Raw genomic sequence first — 19,268 nt, 5'->3', positions numbered from 1 at the left:
TTTTCTTCATTATTTATAGTTACAAAATTGTGTATTTAATTTTTCTGTATTATTTTAGTTAAATAAAATTTAAGTAGTCATATGTATATATCCATATATTTTGTAATTTGTTTGTAGACATACCTGGTAAATGTTTAGATTGTTATACATAAATTTTATTGCATTATATTTTAAAATATATCTATAATTTAATTAAATATATTTTAGTAATTTGTGTATTTATTCTTACATGTGTGTTCACGAACAAAATTAAATTTTTTTAATACGATCTGCCTACTTACATATGTATACATATTGTAAATGTATTATGTAAAATTTGTGCATATTAGATACATGGATACATATTCTGAATTGCCAAGTAGATTGAGAATATATAATAGATGCTTATATCACACAGTTATATACTACTATTGTTAATTATATATAAAAATAAAAAATAAGGATATGGTGGTTATTTTCTTTCCGAATTATAACAGTAATATATATTGATAGCTGAGAATATTTTCTATGCTTATTTATTATTTAACAAATATATTGGACTGTCAAATTATAGTGTTACTATTTATATGTGCACTTATTTTAGGCAATATACTAATTAAAGGGAAATATAAAATAGTAAAAAAAAAAAAAAACAAAAAAATATAAATTTAAAAGCGTTTGAATAATCAAGGTTTAACCAATTTAAAGAGAGAATAATAATACAGAGAATTAAAAAAAATAATATATAATAATATATAATAATATGTAATAATATGCAATAATATGCAATAATATGCAATAATATGTAATAATATGTAATAATATGTAATAATATGCAATAATATGTAATAATATATTTAATTATAGACATAAAATACGAAAAGCTATGATTTTGTACTTTTTTATCATTCTAAATTTTTAAGAAAAAGAATAAATAAAATTGTTAGTTCAAGAAAATATATCGAATTCGTATAACACCAAATCAAAAGAATATAATTAATTAAAAAGGCATATATGTATGTATGTATATATGTATGTATATGTATGTATGTATGTATAATAATTAAAGCCATATTCTTTCTTTATTTTTTATTAGCATAGTTAACTTGTATTTGAAACAAGCTTTCAAGATTTTGGCATTTAGACTTTTCCACCATTTTGTTAATATCGGTGCATAACTATAGTATCTACATACTATATATCTACATGCATGTGTACATGCATATTTATATGCATATGTATATGTATGTGTGTGCACATTTAGTCAAATATCGTTCCTCTTTTATATAAAAAGCATATTTATATGTTATGTGTGTATATATCATTTTAACGAAATGGATGAAAATGAAACATATAAAGAAACAAGCCTAACCACAGGTTTGGTGAATCGAGATAGTAGTAATGGGGGTGGCAACATGAAAGGTGGCGAAGATAGCGCTAATCCGAACAATGTTAGTAGAGAAATAAGCAATAGCAATAGCAATAACAATAGTAATAGCACCAATTGGGGAAAGAAATATAATTTTAATTATAGTAATTTGAATATAAGCAATAAAAAGTTTCTGTTAAATAAAAATCATCTATATATTAAGGCAGGGATAAAACAAGGAGGTAATAATTCCAAAAAGATTATGAACAAAGGAAATGGAGACAATGTTAATGTAAATGTTAATGTAAATAGTAATGATATATCAAATAATGACAAATTTTCTGACAAAATAAATACCAATTATAATATAGAAAATTCAGGTACCGAAAATAATATTTATAATAAACAAAGAATTGAATATAATTATCCTAATATTAGTTATAATCATGATTCAGAAAATTGGAAAAATAATGAAAATGGAATTATGTTTAACACAAGAACATGTACTAACAATAACATAAAAAATGGTAATAATAATCTTACCCAAAGAAAAAGAAGAACTAATAAATTTGAAACAGGAAATCACAACTATAAAAATAAACAAAAAAAATTTTATAACACACCAATTACCGATTCATTAAACAGGTATGGTAATAACGATAGTAACAAATATTCTACAAATATAGATAATATAAATGGTAATGAAGAAAATGAACAGATTCAAGATTTTTCCAATATTGAAAATAACAAAATTAGTAATGAATTCAACATAAAACAGTTAAACAGTAGTAATATTAACAATAGTAATAGAAATTTAAAACATTTAAAAAATTCTAAAAACTTAAATAACAAAAAAATGTTTGATAATATATCATTTTCAATAGATAAATATTTAAATTCTAATGTGAATTTTCAGAAACATAATAATGATAAAAATAACAATTCATATGCAAAAGTTAAAAACAAAATGACATATAAAAATTTGAAAATTAAAAATAAAGAAAATTTTAATATGTCTAACGAAACAAGAATCCACAATTCTACATCTAACACATCAAATGAATATGTAAATAATCACAAAACGAACATAGACAATGCAAACAATGCAAACAATTTAAACAGTGTAAACAGCATGGTTCGCGAAATAAATGAAGATCAAGTAATAGAAGATATGTCGAAGTCATCTAATTATCCTGATATAAATTTATTAGCACAAACTTTCAATTATGAAAATGTGAAAATTTTGAAAACGCATTTGGAGATGAACATAAATAATGCAAATCCGATGAAAAAAAAAAGGAATAACATTTATTCTAATATTGAAGAAAATAAATATAATTCTAAATTTTGCAGTTATATAGAATGTTTAAGTGAGGTTTCGGAAATAACTGACGAGGAAAAGGATATCGAAGATGTTGATAGTAGTGAAAAAAATTACGAAAAAAATGCCGAAAAATATGACGAAAAATATGACGAAAAAAATGATGCCAAAAATAACAACGTGAGATGGAGCAACAATTTAAACAATACCAGTGAAGCATCTCATTCAAATTTTTCACAAATTAATTTAAAACAATTTCAAAATGATCAAATTATGTTAGATAAAATGAAGGGGTTGTATTCTCAGTTTGGAAATTATAATTATAAAAATGAGCAAGTAGAAATGTTTGGACAAAATGAAAATAAAAAATTTCCATATTTTGAAGAAAATAAAAATCAAGGAATATTAGAAAATGATAATATATCGAGTCCACATCTAACTAGATATAGTTCAGAAAAAAAAAATGATTCTTTTATAGAAGAGGAAACAGAATTTGATAAATATGGAATGGAAGAAATAAATTCAGGAAATTTAATAGAAGCACAACAAAATACATCTAGTTCAAACATATTAAAAAACCCAAATAATTTGAATAATACAATTTCTTCAAATTTGATTCAAGAAAATGAAATAAATAAATTTACAGAATCAACTAATCATATACCAATAGAAGATTTATTTATAACTTCTTATATGCCATATCCCCCTGAAAAATATAATAATATATATGATTTACATGAAATAAAAATAATATCACCACATATATTAAAAACAATAATTCATAAAAAAGGAAAAACATATCATTCATCTTTAAAAGATGGAAAATTAATTTTATTATTAGATTTGGATAATACATTATTACAAGCAACATCATTTGCTAAATTTAATATGGATTTACCCTTAGAAAATTTTATAGGCGAAAATGATGAACCCGAATTATATAAATTTTTTTTACCTTATTATAATTTTTTTTATTATTTAAAATTTCGACCTTATGTTCGTCAATTTTTAGAGATATTATCATTATATTATGAATTATCTATATATACTAATGCAACAAGAGAATATGCAGATGTAGTTATAGCTATTTTAGATCCTGATAGAACCATTTTTGCTGATCGTATAGTTGCTAGATGTAGTAGTGTAGATAGAGATGAAAATAAACATTTTGAAAAAATTTATCCAAATGTTGATCCTAAATATGTAATAGCATTTGATGACAGAAAAGATGTCTGGTTTGATATACCACATTCTCATATTTTAAGAGCAGAACATTATAATTTTTTTGAATTAAGTAAATATGATATTATTTCACATTTTAAAGAACCTAGTACATGTAAAAAAAGATTTGTAGATATGGATATGCATCTACATTATATGATTAAAATTTTTTTAAAAATTCATAAACAATTTTTTGAAAATCCATTAAATGTAGATGTAGGTAAAATTATAGATAATATTATGCTTAGTACATTATCAAATGTAGGATTATATTTTACAGGTTTTAGAAAAAATTCAAAAAATTTGCAAAATGTTATTTTATCTGATTGTGAAGAAAGACAAAAAGAAATAGCATTAGAATTAGGAGCTAAAATATATTCTAATTATGATGATCCGGGTGTTACCCATATTATTGCTGCTAAAAATTGTACAGATAATTTAATAAAATCAAAACAATCAAATTATAATCATATAGAAAAAGTTCATACTTTATGGTTATATCATTGTAAGGGAACTCTACAAAATATTAAATCTTCATTATTTAATGCTGATGAGCTTTGTAAAATATATAATAATAAACCTCCTTTACATCCAAAAAAAGATCATTGGTTTTTTGGAAATAAAGATGCAGAAAAAAAACAAGATAATCAAAATGATTGTATTAAAGTTGAAAATCTGAAATCTCGTATATTTCTAGGTACTGGTGAATATACAAATGATGCTGTTATATGCTCTCCTTATGAACAAATAAATATTAAATGGATAGAAAAAGAAGTTAAATTACGACAAATTTATGATAATGTTTCAAATACGGTTACACAAGATCAAATAATAGATCATCGATTAGTTGAAAAAAGAAACAATGATGAGACAGAAAAAAATATTAGAAATTCAAATTTTGTACTTGCCTCTGATTTAGATATTTCTGATAAAGTTATTCAAAATGACAAACAATAGATACAGAAAAATATTTTAATTCATTAGTGCATCTACCTTATAAGCACATTTTAAGTTTTCATTTTTTTTTTTTTTTTTTTTTATTTAGCCGAATCTCAACTATATCTTTCATTCTATTGATTCACATTTTGTTTCCCAAATTAAAACGGAGAGTATTTCTATACAACATAATATGTACTCTCATTTTCATATGCACATGTATATATTCACATATATATTACGTACATGTATATATTCACATATATATTACGTACATGTATATATTCACATATATATTACGTACATGTATATATTCACATATATATTACGTACATGTATATATTCACATATATATTTTTTTTTTCCACACTTTTAATAAGTTTTATTATTTAGCTTTTTTTTTGTACTATTTATATTACAATCCATTTTGCTTTAACAATTTTTGCTATCCTGAGCATGCACATTTTTGAAAATAAAATTGTTTTTAAAATATGTATAAATATTTAATTTAAATTTTATTATTTTCGTTTTTTTTTCAAATTTATATAAAGCGTTTTTTTATTATATTCGCTACTTTTCCCATCTTTACTGTTTTACCCTTTTTAAACATTAACAAATTTAAAAAAATATTAAAAATAAAATATTTATATATTATCACCTTTATTGAGGACAAAAACATTCTTCTTCACCATCTATATTAAACGATCAACTTGTAGCTTAAGCTCGTTTCTTCGTTATAGAAATGGCGTAGAAGCGAAGGCATATGCACATGAGCTTATAATTTTAATAATGATATGCTCTGACATATTTAATTAAAATTAATACATTTCATTTATTGTAGTGAACAACATCTATTCACTTTAATTTATTTTAATTTTTAAAAAAAATTTACATGTATAATGGGTGAAAATAAATACTACTGTTTACATTATTGTAAATAGAAAGTGTAAAAAAAAAAAAAAAATATGTATCCATATATTTATATTAAAAATGGTATTTGCAAATTTTTTTTATTTTTTTCATTTTTATTTTTTTCATTTTTTTCATTTTTATTTTTTTTATTTTTATTTTTTATTTTTTCATTTTTCTTTTTTATTTTCCTTTTTTATCTTGACAATTAAATGTTTTGGTATAAATTGTGAGCATACTTAAGGGATGGGACATTTGGGTGTTTAACTTCGGTAAATTTTACACATTCTGGTTGTGTTGCATTTCCTTTAAATTTTAAAAACCCTCCTTTATTTTTCATAACATCACAATAATTTGGTGCACTAAAAACGGTATAAAGTTGTCCATTTTGTTCTAAAGAATATCCTTCATCTCTTACTTCATGAGATCGAATAATAAGAGATAAATTATTTTTTTTTAAAAAATTTTCAGTAATATCTGTACCAAATGAGAAACCAATACCTCTTTTTGACGGTTTAAACCCTTTTTCTTCATTTGGATCAGACCATAATAAATCTGTCATAATTCCTTCATCTAAGGGTTCTGTATTTCTATCTATTTGTTCAATATCTTTTAAAGTTACATCTGTTTTACTTGGTATACCACCATGACATATAAATACTTTATCATTTAATACATAAGCTAATGGTAGAAATTTAAATGAATCTGAAAATAAAGAATGTAATTTTTCATCATATTTTTCTAATAATTCACCTAAGAATCCATATATTTTATTCATATTATCTGTTTCATGATTTCCTCTAGTTAGATGCACATTATTAGGATATATCAATTTAGCTAAATATAAAAATATAATAACTTCTACAGAAAAACTACCTCTATCGACAAAATCACCATTAAATAAATAAGAATATTTTGGAGATGGATATCCATTAATATTCATTATATTTATTAAATCATAAAATTGACCATGTATATCACCACAAATTGTTATCGTTTCATCTTCTTTCAAATTTAAATATACTAAAGTAGGTGATTGTTTTAATAATTTAATTACATCTAATATGATTGCACATACACATCTTTTATTTAATTTTTGATTAGGTACACTTATATATTCTACAACTTTTTTTAAAAATTCTATATTTAAATTATTTCGATCATATATCGGTGCATTATTATTTTCTATTTTTATATTATCTAAATCAATAGTTTCATAATATGGAATTTTTTGTTCTAATTCTATAGCTTTTTGGAATTGTTGTTCAAATAACAATTTTTTACATTGTTTTAATTTTAATTCTGAATTTTTATCTTTTGTTAATTTTAAAACCATTTGAAAACAATCAGATGCATTTTTTAAATCGGATAATAATAAATAAGAACAACCTTTTCTATAATATGCTTTAGCATAATGTGGATTTATTTTTATAGCTTCATCTATATCTTGTATAGATAATCCATAATTCTCTAATTTCATATTACAAAAAGATCTATTTGTATAATATATATGTAGATCTGTTTCATATATACTTATAAATTCTGAATTTTTATTTATTGTGCTTTCATTATAATATGTTTTTAATAACTCAATATCTTCTCCATCAATTTGTACATAATCTGATAATGTATCTATATTAATTTTATTTAATAATTCTAAATATGATTCATCTGTATTATTTTCATAAAAGCTTTTTATAAAATCAATTGCTGCTGTATAATATTTTAGTGATATTATATAATTATTTTCTTTAAAATATTTGTTTCCTATATTTTTTAAGGAATTACAAATTTTCAAAAGTTCAATACTTATATTTTTTTTTACTCCATTTTCTTCATCATTATTTAAATCATTTTCATTTCCTTCTTCTCTTTTTTCTTTTATTGTGTCGATTTTATTTATTTTATCTGAATTTGCATTTTCTTCTGCATGACAGTTTTCTGCTTTATTATCATAACACTCATTTTCACTTCGAACATTGCTACTCACATTTGTACTATTATCATCACTACATTCTGTGTTTTCATTTGGAGGTTTGTATTCATTTAAATTGTTTACAATAGATCCTAAATTATTTGTTTTTATATTATCATCACTTTTATGTATCCCACCCTTGCTATTATGTTGGTTTGTATTCATAGTTTCTGTAATATTTATCAAATCTATATTTGGCATATTATTTTTTGTATTTATATATTTATTTCCTAATTTACAAAACGTTTTATTTCCTTCATTTAATTGTGTTCGAAATTTCGTTACACTTCTTAAAATTTTTTTAGAAAATATTTGCCCACTCATTAAATTGGGGAAAATTTGGGGGAATTTTTTTGAATTTTTTTGAATTTTTTTGAATTTTTTTGAATTTTTTTTGGATTTTTTTTGAATTTTTATATTTTTTTCGTAAATTTATACAATATCACTATTTATATATTCTTTACAAAATTGCTACACTTTGTTTTGATAGTTTTGACCTCTACAAATAAGTATATTCCCTATAACTATTAATAAATCTTTTTATTTATATGTATGTACGTTTGGTGTGTTGTGGGCTATAATATTATAGTAATATTTAAATCGTATTATATATATCTTTTAATTGTTATTAAATTTTTTTATGTCTTTGTATCAATTATTTTGAATAAAAATATGTTTTATTTTTTAATTGTATAGGAAAAAATGAAATATTATTTATTTATTCATGTACCTTATACTTTCATATATAATATATTTGCAAATTAAAATAAGTATATAATAATAATAATATGAAATTTTTTACAATACAAAAAATAGTAGAAAAATTATTATATTACATGCTCTTTAATAACATATTTTTGCACTTACAAACATGTATATTATTTTTATAGGTTGATTTTATGATATATAATATGTTTTATATTTCCAAAAATTAAAACAACATGAATAATAAAACTTTATATTTCTAAAGGAGAATAATTCGCCAATAAAATGTTATTTATTTATAAACAAAATTAATATATAAGCATATGTAAAAAAATAATTTTCTGGTATTTTCCCTATCTATTTATTTTATGTATGTACGTGTTTTGCTCATTACATTTTTATTATATTTTTTTTTTTCTTATAAATTCACAAATCTTAAAAAAACAGCGGAATTGTTATTTTTAATAAAATTACCAAAAAAAACAAAAATTTATAGTAACTAGATATAACATAATATTATAAAATAATGTTCTGTTCATATCTTATTTGCCCATTTAATAATTTTTTTACAATATTATTTATATAGCTAGCTGATGTTTTATTTATTTATAATTTGAAAAAAAAAAAAATCGTAATGAATTTTCTCTCTCTTTTTGACCATTCTTAGCAATAAAATAATTATGACACTAATATTAAATTTCATTTTATTTCATATACAAATATGTAATACATTTATTGCGTACACAACTGGAACATAACAATTTGTGAAAATTTGGAAAAATTTACAAAAAAAAAAATAAAACATTTTGAAAGGCTAGTTCGAAAATTCATATTAAAGCCATCTTAGCACAGTTGGTAATGCGTTTGATTCGTAATCAAAAGATCGTGGGTTCGACTCCCACAGGTGGCTATTTTTAGCTCCAAATCAAATATTAGATATAAATTAGTTATTAGTTATAAATTAAATGGAAAATATAAAATAATAATAAGATCTTGTGTAATAGTAATAAAATATATTTTATTGGCTTAAATAAATCATTATAGAATAAGTTATTAAATTGATGATATACATATGACAAAATAAATAAATGGAGATCATAAGGTTAGCTCTATAATAAAAAAAAATGATACTAAATAGTAGTATATATAGTATAAATAATTATGTGCTATTATTATATTTTATGTACAAGTCATATAAAACAGCACTATTTTATGAACATACATATGAAAAGCATTTTTTTTTAAATATTTTTAAAAATGGTAAATGAAGCATGTTTAGTCGTATTTATAACATGTATAAATTATTATTTGTACAAATTATTATTTCCATTGCCTACATATATATTAAGTAAATATATATGCTCGTATAATACATGTGTATATATGGATTTCCTTATTATCGCTTTTTTTAATTTTATAATTCATTTATTTATTAAAATAAATAAAACGAAATGGTTATGGTATAAAACAACTATTGTAAATGAATTGACTTCACAATTATAGATATGTTTAATTATTTGGCTAGTTAGAATTTTTTTTATGAAATGCAACTATACAATGGTATATGAAAATTGTACAAAAGAAACAAAATATAATATCAAAAAAAAAAGTTAAATGCAAAAACATAAAAATTAATAATAAAATATACTATATAAATGCACTTGTAGAAATATGAATAAAAAGTGTATATATACATTAAAAAAGTTTTGAAAATAAATAACTAATTCGCAACCAATACATGATTAATTTGCAAACAATACATAAAAAATGTGACAATCACAGAATATCATGAATTTTTCTTCATTTGTATATCATCCAAAATAAATATGCACACATATATAAATATATGCAAATACAACAATCGGTGTGCAACCCCATGGTTTTATTTAATTACATATAAGAAGGCGGATATATATAAAAAAAAAAAATATATATATATATTAATACTTTTTTATGAACGCAAATATTCTCAAATGCAATATTTGCGACATATTTTTTACCATTCCATTTTCCTTTCCACACTGACTACTCAATGTAACTCAGTTATCAGCTCTAAAATAATTACATTCGTTTAGCATTCATTTGTGCTAATATTTATTATGCTAATATTTATTATGCTAATATTTATTATGCTAATATTTATTGTGCTAATATTTATTGTCTAACATTTATTGTCTAATATTTATTTGTATAAAGAAACTTCTCAAGATCCTTGTATATAGGAGATTCGGGGCCATATGTTTTGATAATATTTTTTTTGGCTTTATGTATCAAATTTAAGCCTGCTGATTTGAGATCAAGAAATAAAGCTAGCTTTCCTGTTAAAAAAATATAGTATCCATATATTGGTGAATATTTTCCATATGAAACTTCAATTGATTTTAAATATTGGTTAGCTATATTATATGCTAATTTGAATTCTTGTAATTGTATAGATATATATAATATTTTTGCTCTCATTTTTTGTAAAGAGTATCTTGAATGATGATAAAAGGTTGTAAGATAATCTATTTTCGATTTGATTTTATTTAAAGATTGTAATATAATTTTATTATCATAAGAATATTTTTCAGCAAATAAAGTTTCTAAATATTCAACTTCTTTAACAGTTTCTTTTTCTTTTTCTATTACCCCTTTTATCACACTATCATTAGTTTCATGTTTACATAACATACATTTCCATATGTTTTCATTTTTATCTGTTGATTTTTTCAAAATTGGAAATGCTTTAAAATGTAATTTATTATGATAATTAAGCTTTCTTTCGAGTTCTGATATTAATACCATTTCCATATAATTAACAAATTTTTTACAATTTTCTGAACGTGTACATATAAAATCATTATTGAACATATTATGACACTCTGAAGGAATATTTACTTTACATAATTTACATGTACATGTAAAAAAATATTGATCTGTACAAATAGCTAGTCTAGTATTACGATCAAATGCTATATCTAAATAACTTATTGTTAATTCTTCTCCTGGATATATATCCATTAATGTTCTTATATATAATTTTTGATTTTTAAATATAGTTATACAATTACTTAAACATGAATGATTAAAATATGGAACAGGTTTTTTATAAAAACCTAAACCACAAGGTTCTAATTCATTATCTATAATTTGTAATGTATTTTTTGATACCTTTATAAATTTTTCAATTACATTTTTAAGTATATTTTTATTTTCATCAAAATTTGAAAAAATTTTTTTTTTTTTACTCATAAGTGCAACAGCAACAATATATGCTGGATATTTTAAGTTTTCATATTTTTCTTTTGTTAAATCTGTAATAGTTCCACTATAATCATAAAAATTAAAATGGGTTAAATATGAATGAATAACTAATCTCATAGTTATTGTTGGACAGTATCTATCAAATATATTAGATTTATATATATCACATTCTTCTCTATGAAATTTCCAAGCTCTTTCTAAACAACTATCACTACAATATGCTACATATTTACAATTAGGGCAATATATACATTTATTAACTTTTTCAAAACAATAAAAACATATATTTATTGTTTTATAATTATTTTTTTTAAGAGTAGAATCAACTATTCTTGGTGCCATAAATTTAACACATAATGGAATAGCAATTTCCGGATGTGATTCAACAATACAATATCCAGACCGAATTTGGGTCGAAGCTACAATGCATTTACCCTTGTCTTCTGTATACTCTATTTTGTACATTTTTTTTTTGCTACACTTTATTAAATAACTAAAACAATATTTAAAATGGTTATCTTACTTACAATATATGTAACACATATATTGAAGTGGAGCTATCGAACTCCTTATCTTTTATTTATGTATCTTTTAAGTTTTCCAAAAATATAAAAATAAAAAATATATAATATATATATATATATATATATATATATATAACTTAGCTAATTACATGTTTTCACGTGATTTTTCAAAATTTACAAATAATCTTTCTTCCTAATTTTTTTTTTTTTTTTTGAATGATATATAATCTAATTAACTTGTTATATTAATATTGGTTTGATTCTTCTTTTGTTCTTTTGTTCCTTTCTTATTTTGTTCTTTTCTTATCTTCTTTATGTTTGGATTTATTCATGAGGATGAAATATTTTAAGCAAGTTTATTTTACAATATAATCAGATTTTTCCTCGATTTTTTTTCAAATTAAACAAAATACTAAAAATAATAAAAATACTAAAAATAATAAAAATAATAATAAAAATTATAAAAGTGTTAGTTTTGAAAAAAAATATTTCATCCTTTTTTTGTAATTATTTTTCTTCATAGAAAAAAAAAATACAATCATTACATACGACTATTTAACCAAATTTGTGAAAATTTATTAGTTGCTGATCTAATCAAAAAATGGCAAAAAAATGGCAAAAAAATGGAAAAAAAATGGAAAAAAAAATGGAAAAGAATAGAAAAGGTGATTAAAAAGTGATTAAAAAAATGATTAAAAAAATGATTAAAAAGTGATTAAAAAGTGATTGAAAAGTGATTGAAAAGTGATTGAAAAGACGACATGCTTATATTATATGCGCATATACTAACAATATTAATATATTTCAAAAAAAAATTAGAAAAGAAAACGAAATTTCGCATATAAAATTAAAAAAATATTTATTTTGCCAAATTGGGGGTTTTAATTAACAATAATAAAAGAGATATACATTATGACAAAAAAAAATACAAAATATTTTTTTTTTCAACATCCTTTTTCATATAGTTTAAAACAGTAAAATTTATTAAATTTTGCCAAATAACTTTTATATTTTTCCCCATCTTTTTTCCCCATCCTTTTTCCCCCATCTTTTTTCCCCATCTTTTTTTCCCCATTTTTTTATTTTTTATTAATATATAGAAAATGTAAAAAAAATAAAAAATGATAAATATGTGATTGAACTATGGTTTTGTTATTCAAGCCACACATTTGGTGTGGGAAATTTTTGATTACTTGGCATAATTTCGAAAATTGTAAAAAAAAATGTGGAAAATATTGTTGTATATTTTATCAGAATGTTTGTAACAAAAATAACAATAAAAAGGAGATAAAAATAATAAATAAATTATCTCCAAATTTGAACAGTTTTAAAAATAAAAATAAGTTTGAAGAAAATAAGTTTGAAGAAAAAAAATTTGAAGAAAATAAGTTTGAAGAAAAAAAATTTGATATAGACGATTTAAACAAATATAATCTGAAAAATAACAAAATTAGTTTTGACATTTTAAATCAAATAATAAATTATGTTTTATTGGAAAAAAATGATAATAAATTAAATATAGAAAATTTATTACTATTATTAATTATATTTAATAAAAATTTTCCAGATTATAAAAATAAATTTGAAAATGAATTTTATTTAAAAGTATTAACATGTATTATGTCTAAAATAAAATTAAAACTACATTATTTATATACTAGTAAAATGTTAATTTATGCATTAAATATATTAACAAATTTAAAACTAGCTGATAATGATATATTAAAAATATTTATAAATAAATGTGATTATTTCATAAAAAATGAAGAATATGAAATATATGATCTTGTTGGTTTTTTAAGAATATTTAGTGAAATATATATTTTTAACAAACATTATAATTCTATTAATTTACAAAATGTCAATTGGGTCTTAATTAAAAATATATGTAACAAATTAGTATATAATTTTGACTTTTTATTTTTACCATATAAAGATAATACCTTTTCATTTAACTTGCGAAAAAAAATATCTCGCCAAATTTTTCAAATTGTTAATACGCAAAATGGCCCATTAAATTTTAACAAAAATAAGTTAGACACTAAAAGGGGGGGCAGCACAAACGATAGGAACGGAAATAATAATAATGATAATGGTGATAATGATGATGATAATGGTGATGACTCCATCTATGCTGGTTCTAACACACCAAACGCAATTATTTTAGACACACTTTTTTCAATTTGTAAAAGTTTAAAAGATTTAAACTATTCTCATATACCATTATCAAACGAAATTACAAATATTATAAAAATATATTTTTTTAATAAAAATAAATTAATAAATTTAGATCAGGATTATGATTCTTTAAATAAAATATTTTATATCATGAATTGTTTTTTATTTTTAAAATTAGATTATCATATGTTTTATAAATATATATTAAATAATTTTATTCAATTTTTAAAAAATTATAAAAATTTGTTACTTATTTTTTTTTTACTATCAAAAAATAATTTGTTTCCTTCAAAAGTTATTCATATATTTGATTCGATATTTTTACAAAATATAAAACAAAAAAAATATAATTCTCAAAATCTTATAATTATATTAGAATCATATGCCTTACATAAATACAGAAATTCGAATATAATCCAACACATTCTAAACTTTTGCAATATCATCTCCCTCGAATATTTATCTTTTACCAAAACAGGCAAAGTGGTAGAGAAAAATGGAGTCTGTCAAAATAGCGAATGTGATGGTGAGGAGAGAGGAGGCAACAGTTTATGCAATTCTCTCACAATTTTAGATAAAATAAAAATTTTGTACAGTTTATTTCACTTAGATATTTATATAGAAAATATATTAGTAGACATAACAACCAAATTGTTAAATAAACCCGAATTAATACATGAAATTCCATATAAATTTTTAATAAAATTATTATTAAGTTTTTGTTATTTTTCTTTTAAAAATAAAGATATATATAATATGATAATAAAAAATTTAATCAAATATGACATATTAATAGATAATATATATTTAAACCAATTAAAAATTATAGAACTCTCTTTGCGAACACAACATGTTCCAAATGTGTATAATAAATTAGATACTGAATGTTATGAATATATGAATTATATTAAAAATAAAGAAAAAGAAATTGAATATAATATAAAATCAGATTTACAAAAAGAAGTTAAAAATATTCTTCTAACTTTTAATTTAACACCTTTAGAAGAAGTTTCAATAGGACCATATAATGTTGATTTTATTGAGGAAGATAAAACATTTCAAAATATATCAAAAAATGAAATATATTATAAAAAAGAATCAAATAATTCTACTAAAATTATATTATCAGATAAAAAAAATTATGAAAATATTGGAAAAATAATAATCGAAGTTAATGGAGAACATCATTTTTATAGAAACACAAAATCTTATACTTCTTTTTCAAAATTAAAACATAAATTATTAAGTGACCTTGGATATATTGTTATTAACATTCCTTACTTTGATTGGGCTATATTAAAAACATATTTAAATAAAAAATCGTACATAAAAAAAATAATAAATGATAAGTCAAATATAGATATGGTTTCTATTTTGCCTTATAATCAGCAAACCCTTTTATTAAAAAATAAAGAATTGCAAAATATCAAAAACACAATTCATTCGGAAGATGCCAAATCAGCCTTTATTAACAGCATTGCCGAGTTTAGAAGAAAAAAAAAGTTAAAGTTTTTAAAGAAAAAAATTAAAGAAATCTGACCACAAGGTAAAGAGATATGACCGCAAGATAAAGAAGTTTCATCGCAAAGTGAAGAGATTTGCAGCAAGAGGCAGCCGCTTAGTTTGCCGCCTACTTTGCCGCCTACTTTGCCGCTTACTTTCGGCCTACTTTGCCGCTCGCTTATAACTTCAAAAAATATTTTAAAATAACCCAAGTTGAAATTCACGAAATATGATACACAAATTCATAACGAAGATCAGCTGACATGTACATGTGAAAATGAAGGAGTATAAAAATAAAAATAAAAATAACCATTTTGATACATTATATATGACCAAAATTAAAAATTTTCTATATCATCTTGGAAATCTACATCATCATCTGGAACATTTTGATCAGCCTGATAATTTTTAAATGTATTATAACCATACATATTTTTATTTGATACAATTCCTTCTGTTGATGGGCCTGCATAATTTGGATGAATTCTGAGTATAATATTTTCAGGATCATTTTCATTTGTTTCACTTAATAATTTCATATCTTGATTAATTAATCTGCTAATAATTTTTTTTAATTTATGTATCCACTCATCTAAATGTTCAGTAGATTCTGCTTTTGCATAATCTTTTAAATATGATTCTATTAATTGATCTTGTGTCATACATTCATTGTTATTATTAAATTCATATTCTTTTATAATTTCAAAAATAATTGCAGATATACATTGATATTCACTTGCTTTTATAACTGTTGTTTTTTTAACTTCTATATTTTTATCTGTTTGGTTATCTCCATTATTAATACCATTATTTTCATTACCCATAGATGTTGAAACATTACCTATTTTTTCGGGTTCTTCATCTAAATTAATTTCTTTTTCGTTTGATATTTTTTTCATAGAAGCTTTAAAAATTGAACAAGCTATTTCAACATGTTTTACATCTACAAAATGAGAAAATTTTAATTTTGCAACAGCCTCACTTAAACGTATAAGAGATTCTAATTGACGAACTGTCATTCTCATTGATCTTTGAGCACCTGGTGAATATTCTATATTTCTGAATGATACATAATAATGTATTAATTTATATTTTGCTTCATCTGTAAGTAAGGGTTTAACTCTTTTACTTAATTCAAGATAAATTTCTAATTTTACATTATCTAATTTACCAGCATTAGCTTTTAAATGTTTTTCTGCTTCTTCACCACAATGCATAGAAACTAAATGGTTCGCTATATTTGTATCTTTATCTATATCTATACTATCTAACATAGTATAAAATAAATCAAATCTTGATAATAATGGTGCAGGTATATTTACATTTTGAGCAAATGTTTTAAGAGAATCATATCTTCCATATTTTGGATTACAGGCTGCTAAGACAGATGCTCTAGCATTTAATGTTGCTTGAATACCAGCCTTTGTTATTGATATTGTTTGTTGTTCCATTGCTTCATGTATTGCTACTCTATCTTTTTCGTCCATTTTATCAAATTCATCAATACAACATATTCCTTGATCTGCATACATTAATGCACCTGCTTCTAATACAGTATCTCCTTGATCTGGATCTCGGTGCACTGCTGCTGTTAAACCTGCTGCAGTCGACCCTTTTCCTGAAGTAAATATTGCTCTCGGTGCAAAACTTTCTACATATTTTAATATCTCACTTTTAGCAGTACCAGGATCACCAACTATACACATATTTATATCACCTCTTAATTTACAATTTGATGTAATTTTTTGTACACCTCCTGTCATCATAAGTAGTGCACCTTTTTTAATTTCAATATTACCCCATATTTTCGGTGCAATGCACTCAGCTAATATATCAATAGTATTAGGATGCATAGCTATTTCTCTTAACCATTTTAAATCATCACAATTTAATATTTCTTCACAATTAATATCAACTTGAGTTTCTTCATCAAAAGAACTATCTTTTTTAGAACTATTTAATTTTTCAATTTGACATGCATATATACAAAGCTTATGGTTTAAATCTTGTACACCAACACCTTTAATACCTGTTAATCCTTGTGATACTAATGAATTTTCATTTTTTTTTAACATCTGTCTAGCAACACTTCTAGGTATATCTCCAGGTTTCATTAATGTTGGTATATCTGGAACAACAATTAAACATCCTGTTACTATTATTCTATCTCCAGCATGTACACTATCTACTATATCATTTCGTAAAATAACATCCATATTTCTAGGCATAGATCCTGGTGGGCTTTCTTGTGCTATTTCTTGTAATCTGATTTTTTGCCAATCAACAAAATAAGATTGTTCTAAAACTAATGACCAATCATGCATATTACTGCAACTAGCTGATGGACATTTATTTGGTTGAGTATATCTAAATTGTTGTTTAACACCATTAATAATATTTCCACATTCATTACATTTAAAAGATGCTAATGTTAATTCTGGTCTTACATCCGATGTTCTTGTAACTTGACCTCTTACACTTATCATTTCTCCTAACATTTCACATCTTAAACTTCTTAATGAATGTATAGGATTTTTTTTATTATAAAATCTTAAACATATTTTACCAACTTCTTTAGTTTTAATTGGATTAATACTTTCAGCTAATATTTGAACCTTTTGTTCAAAAATATCTAAAATTCTTAAAAAATGTCTTTTTATGTACATATATAATTGGCTACCAATATCAAATCGATTTCTATCTGTAGGTTCCCACATTAATACATGTTTCATATCAACTACTAATACTTTATTTCGTGAAAATGAATTTTGTAATATTGTATATAATATTTGAACATAATGAGCATTATTTCCTATTTCTAATTCAGTTGGAAAATCAAAATTTAAATTGTCTCTCCATACACTATCATTATCATCATCACTATCTCCATCTGTTTTACCATTTTTTTTTTCAGAAAATGTTTTTAAAAATTTTTCGAACACTTTAGCCATATTTTCATCTTGTACATGAGATGGCTCCTCATCTTCTTCATCATCTTCTTCATCTTCTTCATCTTCTGTCCTTTGATTAACACTTATGTTTGAATTTTCATTAAATCTTTTTCTTTTATTTTCATAATTTTCTCTTTCATTGTTATTATTATTTCCAAAAACGCTGTGGGCATCTATCCCAGATAATTCGTTTTCGTTGAACATGCTCGACATTTTTTAAAGCGAAATGTGTGGCGCTAGTACAATTTGTATATGTATATGCATATGCATATATATATGTATATGTATATATATGTGAGCTTCTGCTTGCTTATTTTCTGACACTCTTGATGAGCAACAATTCGAAAGGGAATTATGCCTTTGATGGTCGTGAAAAATGTGTGTATACCTCTTAATAGGGTTTATTTGCTGTTCCTATTACAAATTCTGTCAATATTATTAGTTTTGGGTA

General features: G+C 22.4%; 5 protein-coding genes and 1 non-coding gene across 6 annotated transcripts; 3 read left to right on the top strand and 3 right to left on the bottom strand.

Annotated features, from left to right (window-relative positions):
- Positions 1-1,313: 1,313 nt before the first annotated feature.
- PY17X_1133500 (NLI interacting factor-like phosphatase, putative) lies at positions 1,314-4,847 on the top strand (the record flags this gene model as incomplete). Its single annotated transcript, XM_719936.1, has 1 exon — positions 1,314-4,847. The coding sequence occupies one exon, from the start codon at positions 1,314-1,316 to the stop codon at positions 4,845-4,847; it is 3,534 nt and encodes a 1,177-aa protein (XP_725029.1).
- A 1,096-nt stretch (positions 4,848-5,943) lies between these two features.
- PY17X_1133400 (serine/threonine protein phosphatase 5, putative) lies at positions 5,944-8,034 on the bottom strand (the record flags this gene model as incomplete). The annotated part of the gene is made up of 1 exon (XM_719935.1): positions 5,944-8,034. One exon carries the CDS (start codon positions 8,032-8,034, stop codon positions 5,944-5,946), a length of 2,091 nt encoding a protein of 696 aa, XP_725028.1.
- A 1,218-nt stretch (positions 8,035-9,252) lies between these two features.
- PY17X_1133300 lies at positions 9,253-9,325 on the top strand. Its single transcript has one exon. It is a non-coding gene; the product is annotated as a tRNA-Thr (tRNA).
- A 1,265-nt stretch (positions 9,326-10,590) lies between these two features.
- PY17X_1133200 (uncharacterized protein) lies at positions 10,591-12,126 on the bottom strand (the record flags this gene model as incomplete). Its single annotated transcript, XM_720166.1, has 1 exon — positions 10,591-12,126. The coding sequence occupies one exon, from the start codon at positions 12,124-12,126 to the stop codon at positions 10,591-10,593; it is 1,536 nt and encodes a 511-aa protein (XP_725259.1).
- A 1,202-nt stretch (positions 12,127-13,328) lies between these two features.
- PY17X_1133100 (RAP protein, putative) lies at positions 13,329-15,902 on the top strand (the record flags this gene model as incomplete). Its single annotated transcript, XM_022956563.1, has 1 exon — positions 13,329-15,902. The coding sequence occupies one exon, from the start codon at positions 13,329-13,331 to the stop codon at positions 15,900-15,902; it is 2,574 nt and encodes an 857-aa protein (XP_022812448.1).
- Positions 15,903-16,204: 302 nt separating this feature from the next.
- PY17X_1133000 (DNA replication licensing factor Mis5) lies at positions 16,205-19,030 on the bottom strand (the record flags this gene model as incomplete). Its single annotated transcript, XM_720169.1, has 1 exon — positions 16,205-19,030. The coding sequence occupies one exon, from the start codon at positions 19,028-19,030 to the stop codon at positions 16,205-16,207; it is 2,826 nt and encodes a 941-aa protein (XP_725262.1).
- Positions 19,031-19,268: the final 238 nt, after the last annotated feature.

Source organism: Plasmodium yoelii (genome assembly GCF_900002385.2).
Source record: "Plasmodium yoelii strain 17X genome assembly, chromosome: 11".
Classification (NCBI taxonomy): domain Eukaryota; phylum Apicomplexa; class Aconoidasida; order Haemosporida; family Plasmodiidae; genus Plasmodium; species Plasmodium yoelii.
Note: the sequence above shows the minus strand (reverse complement) of the source record. Positions and strands in the feature narration are given on the sequence as shown.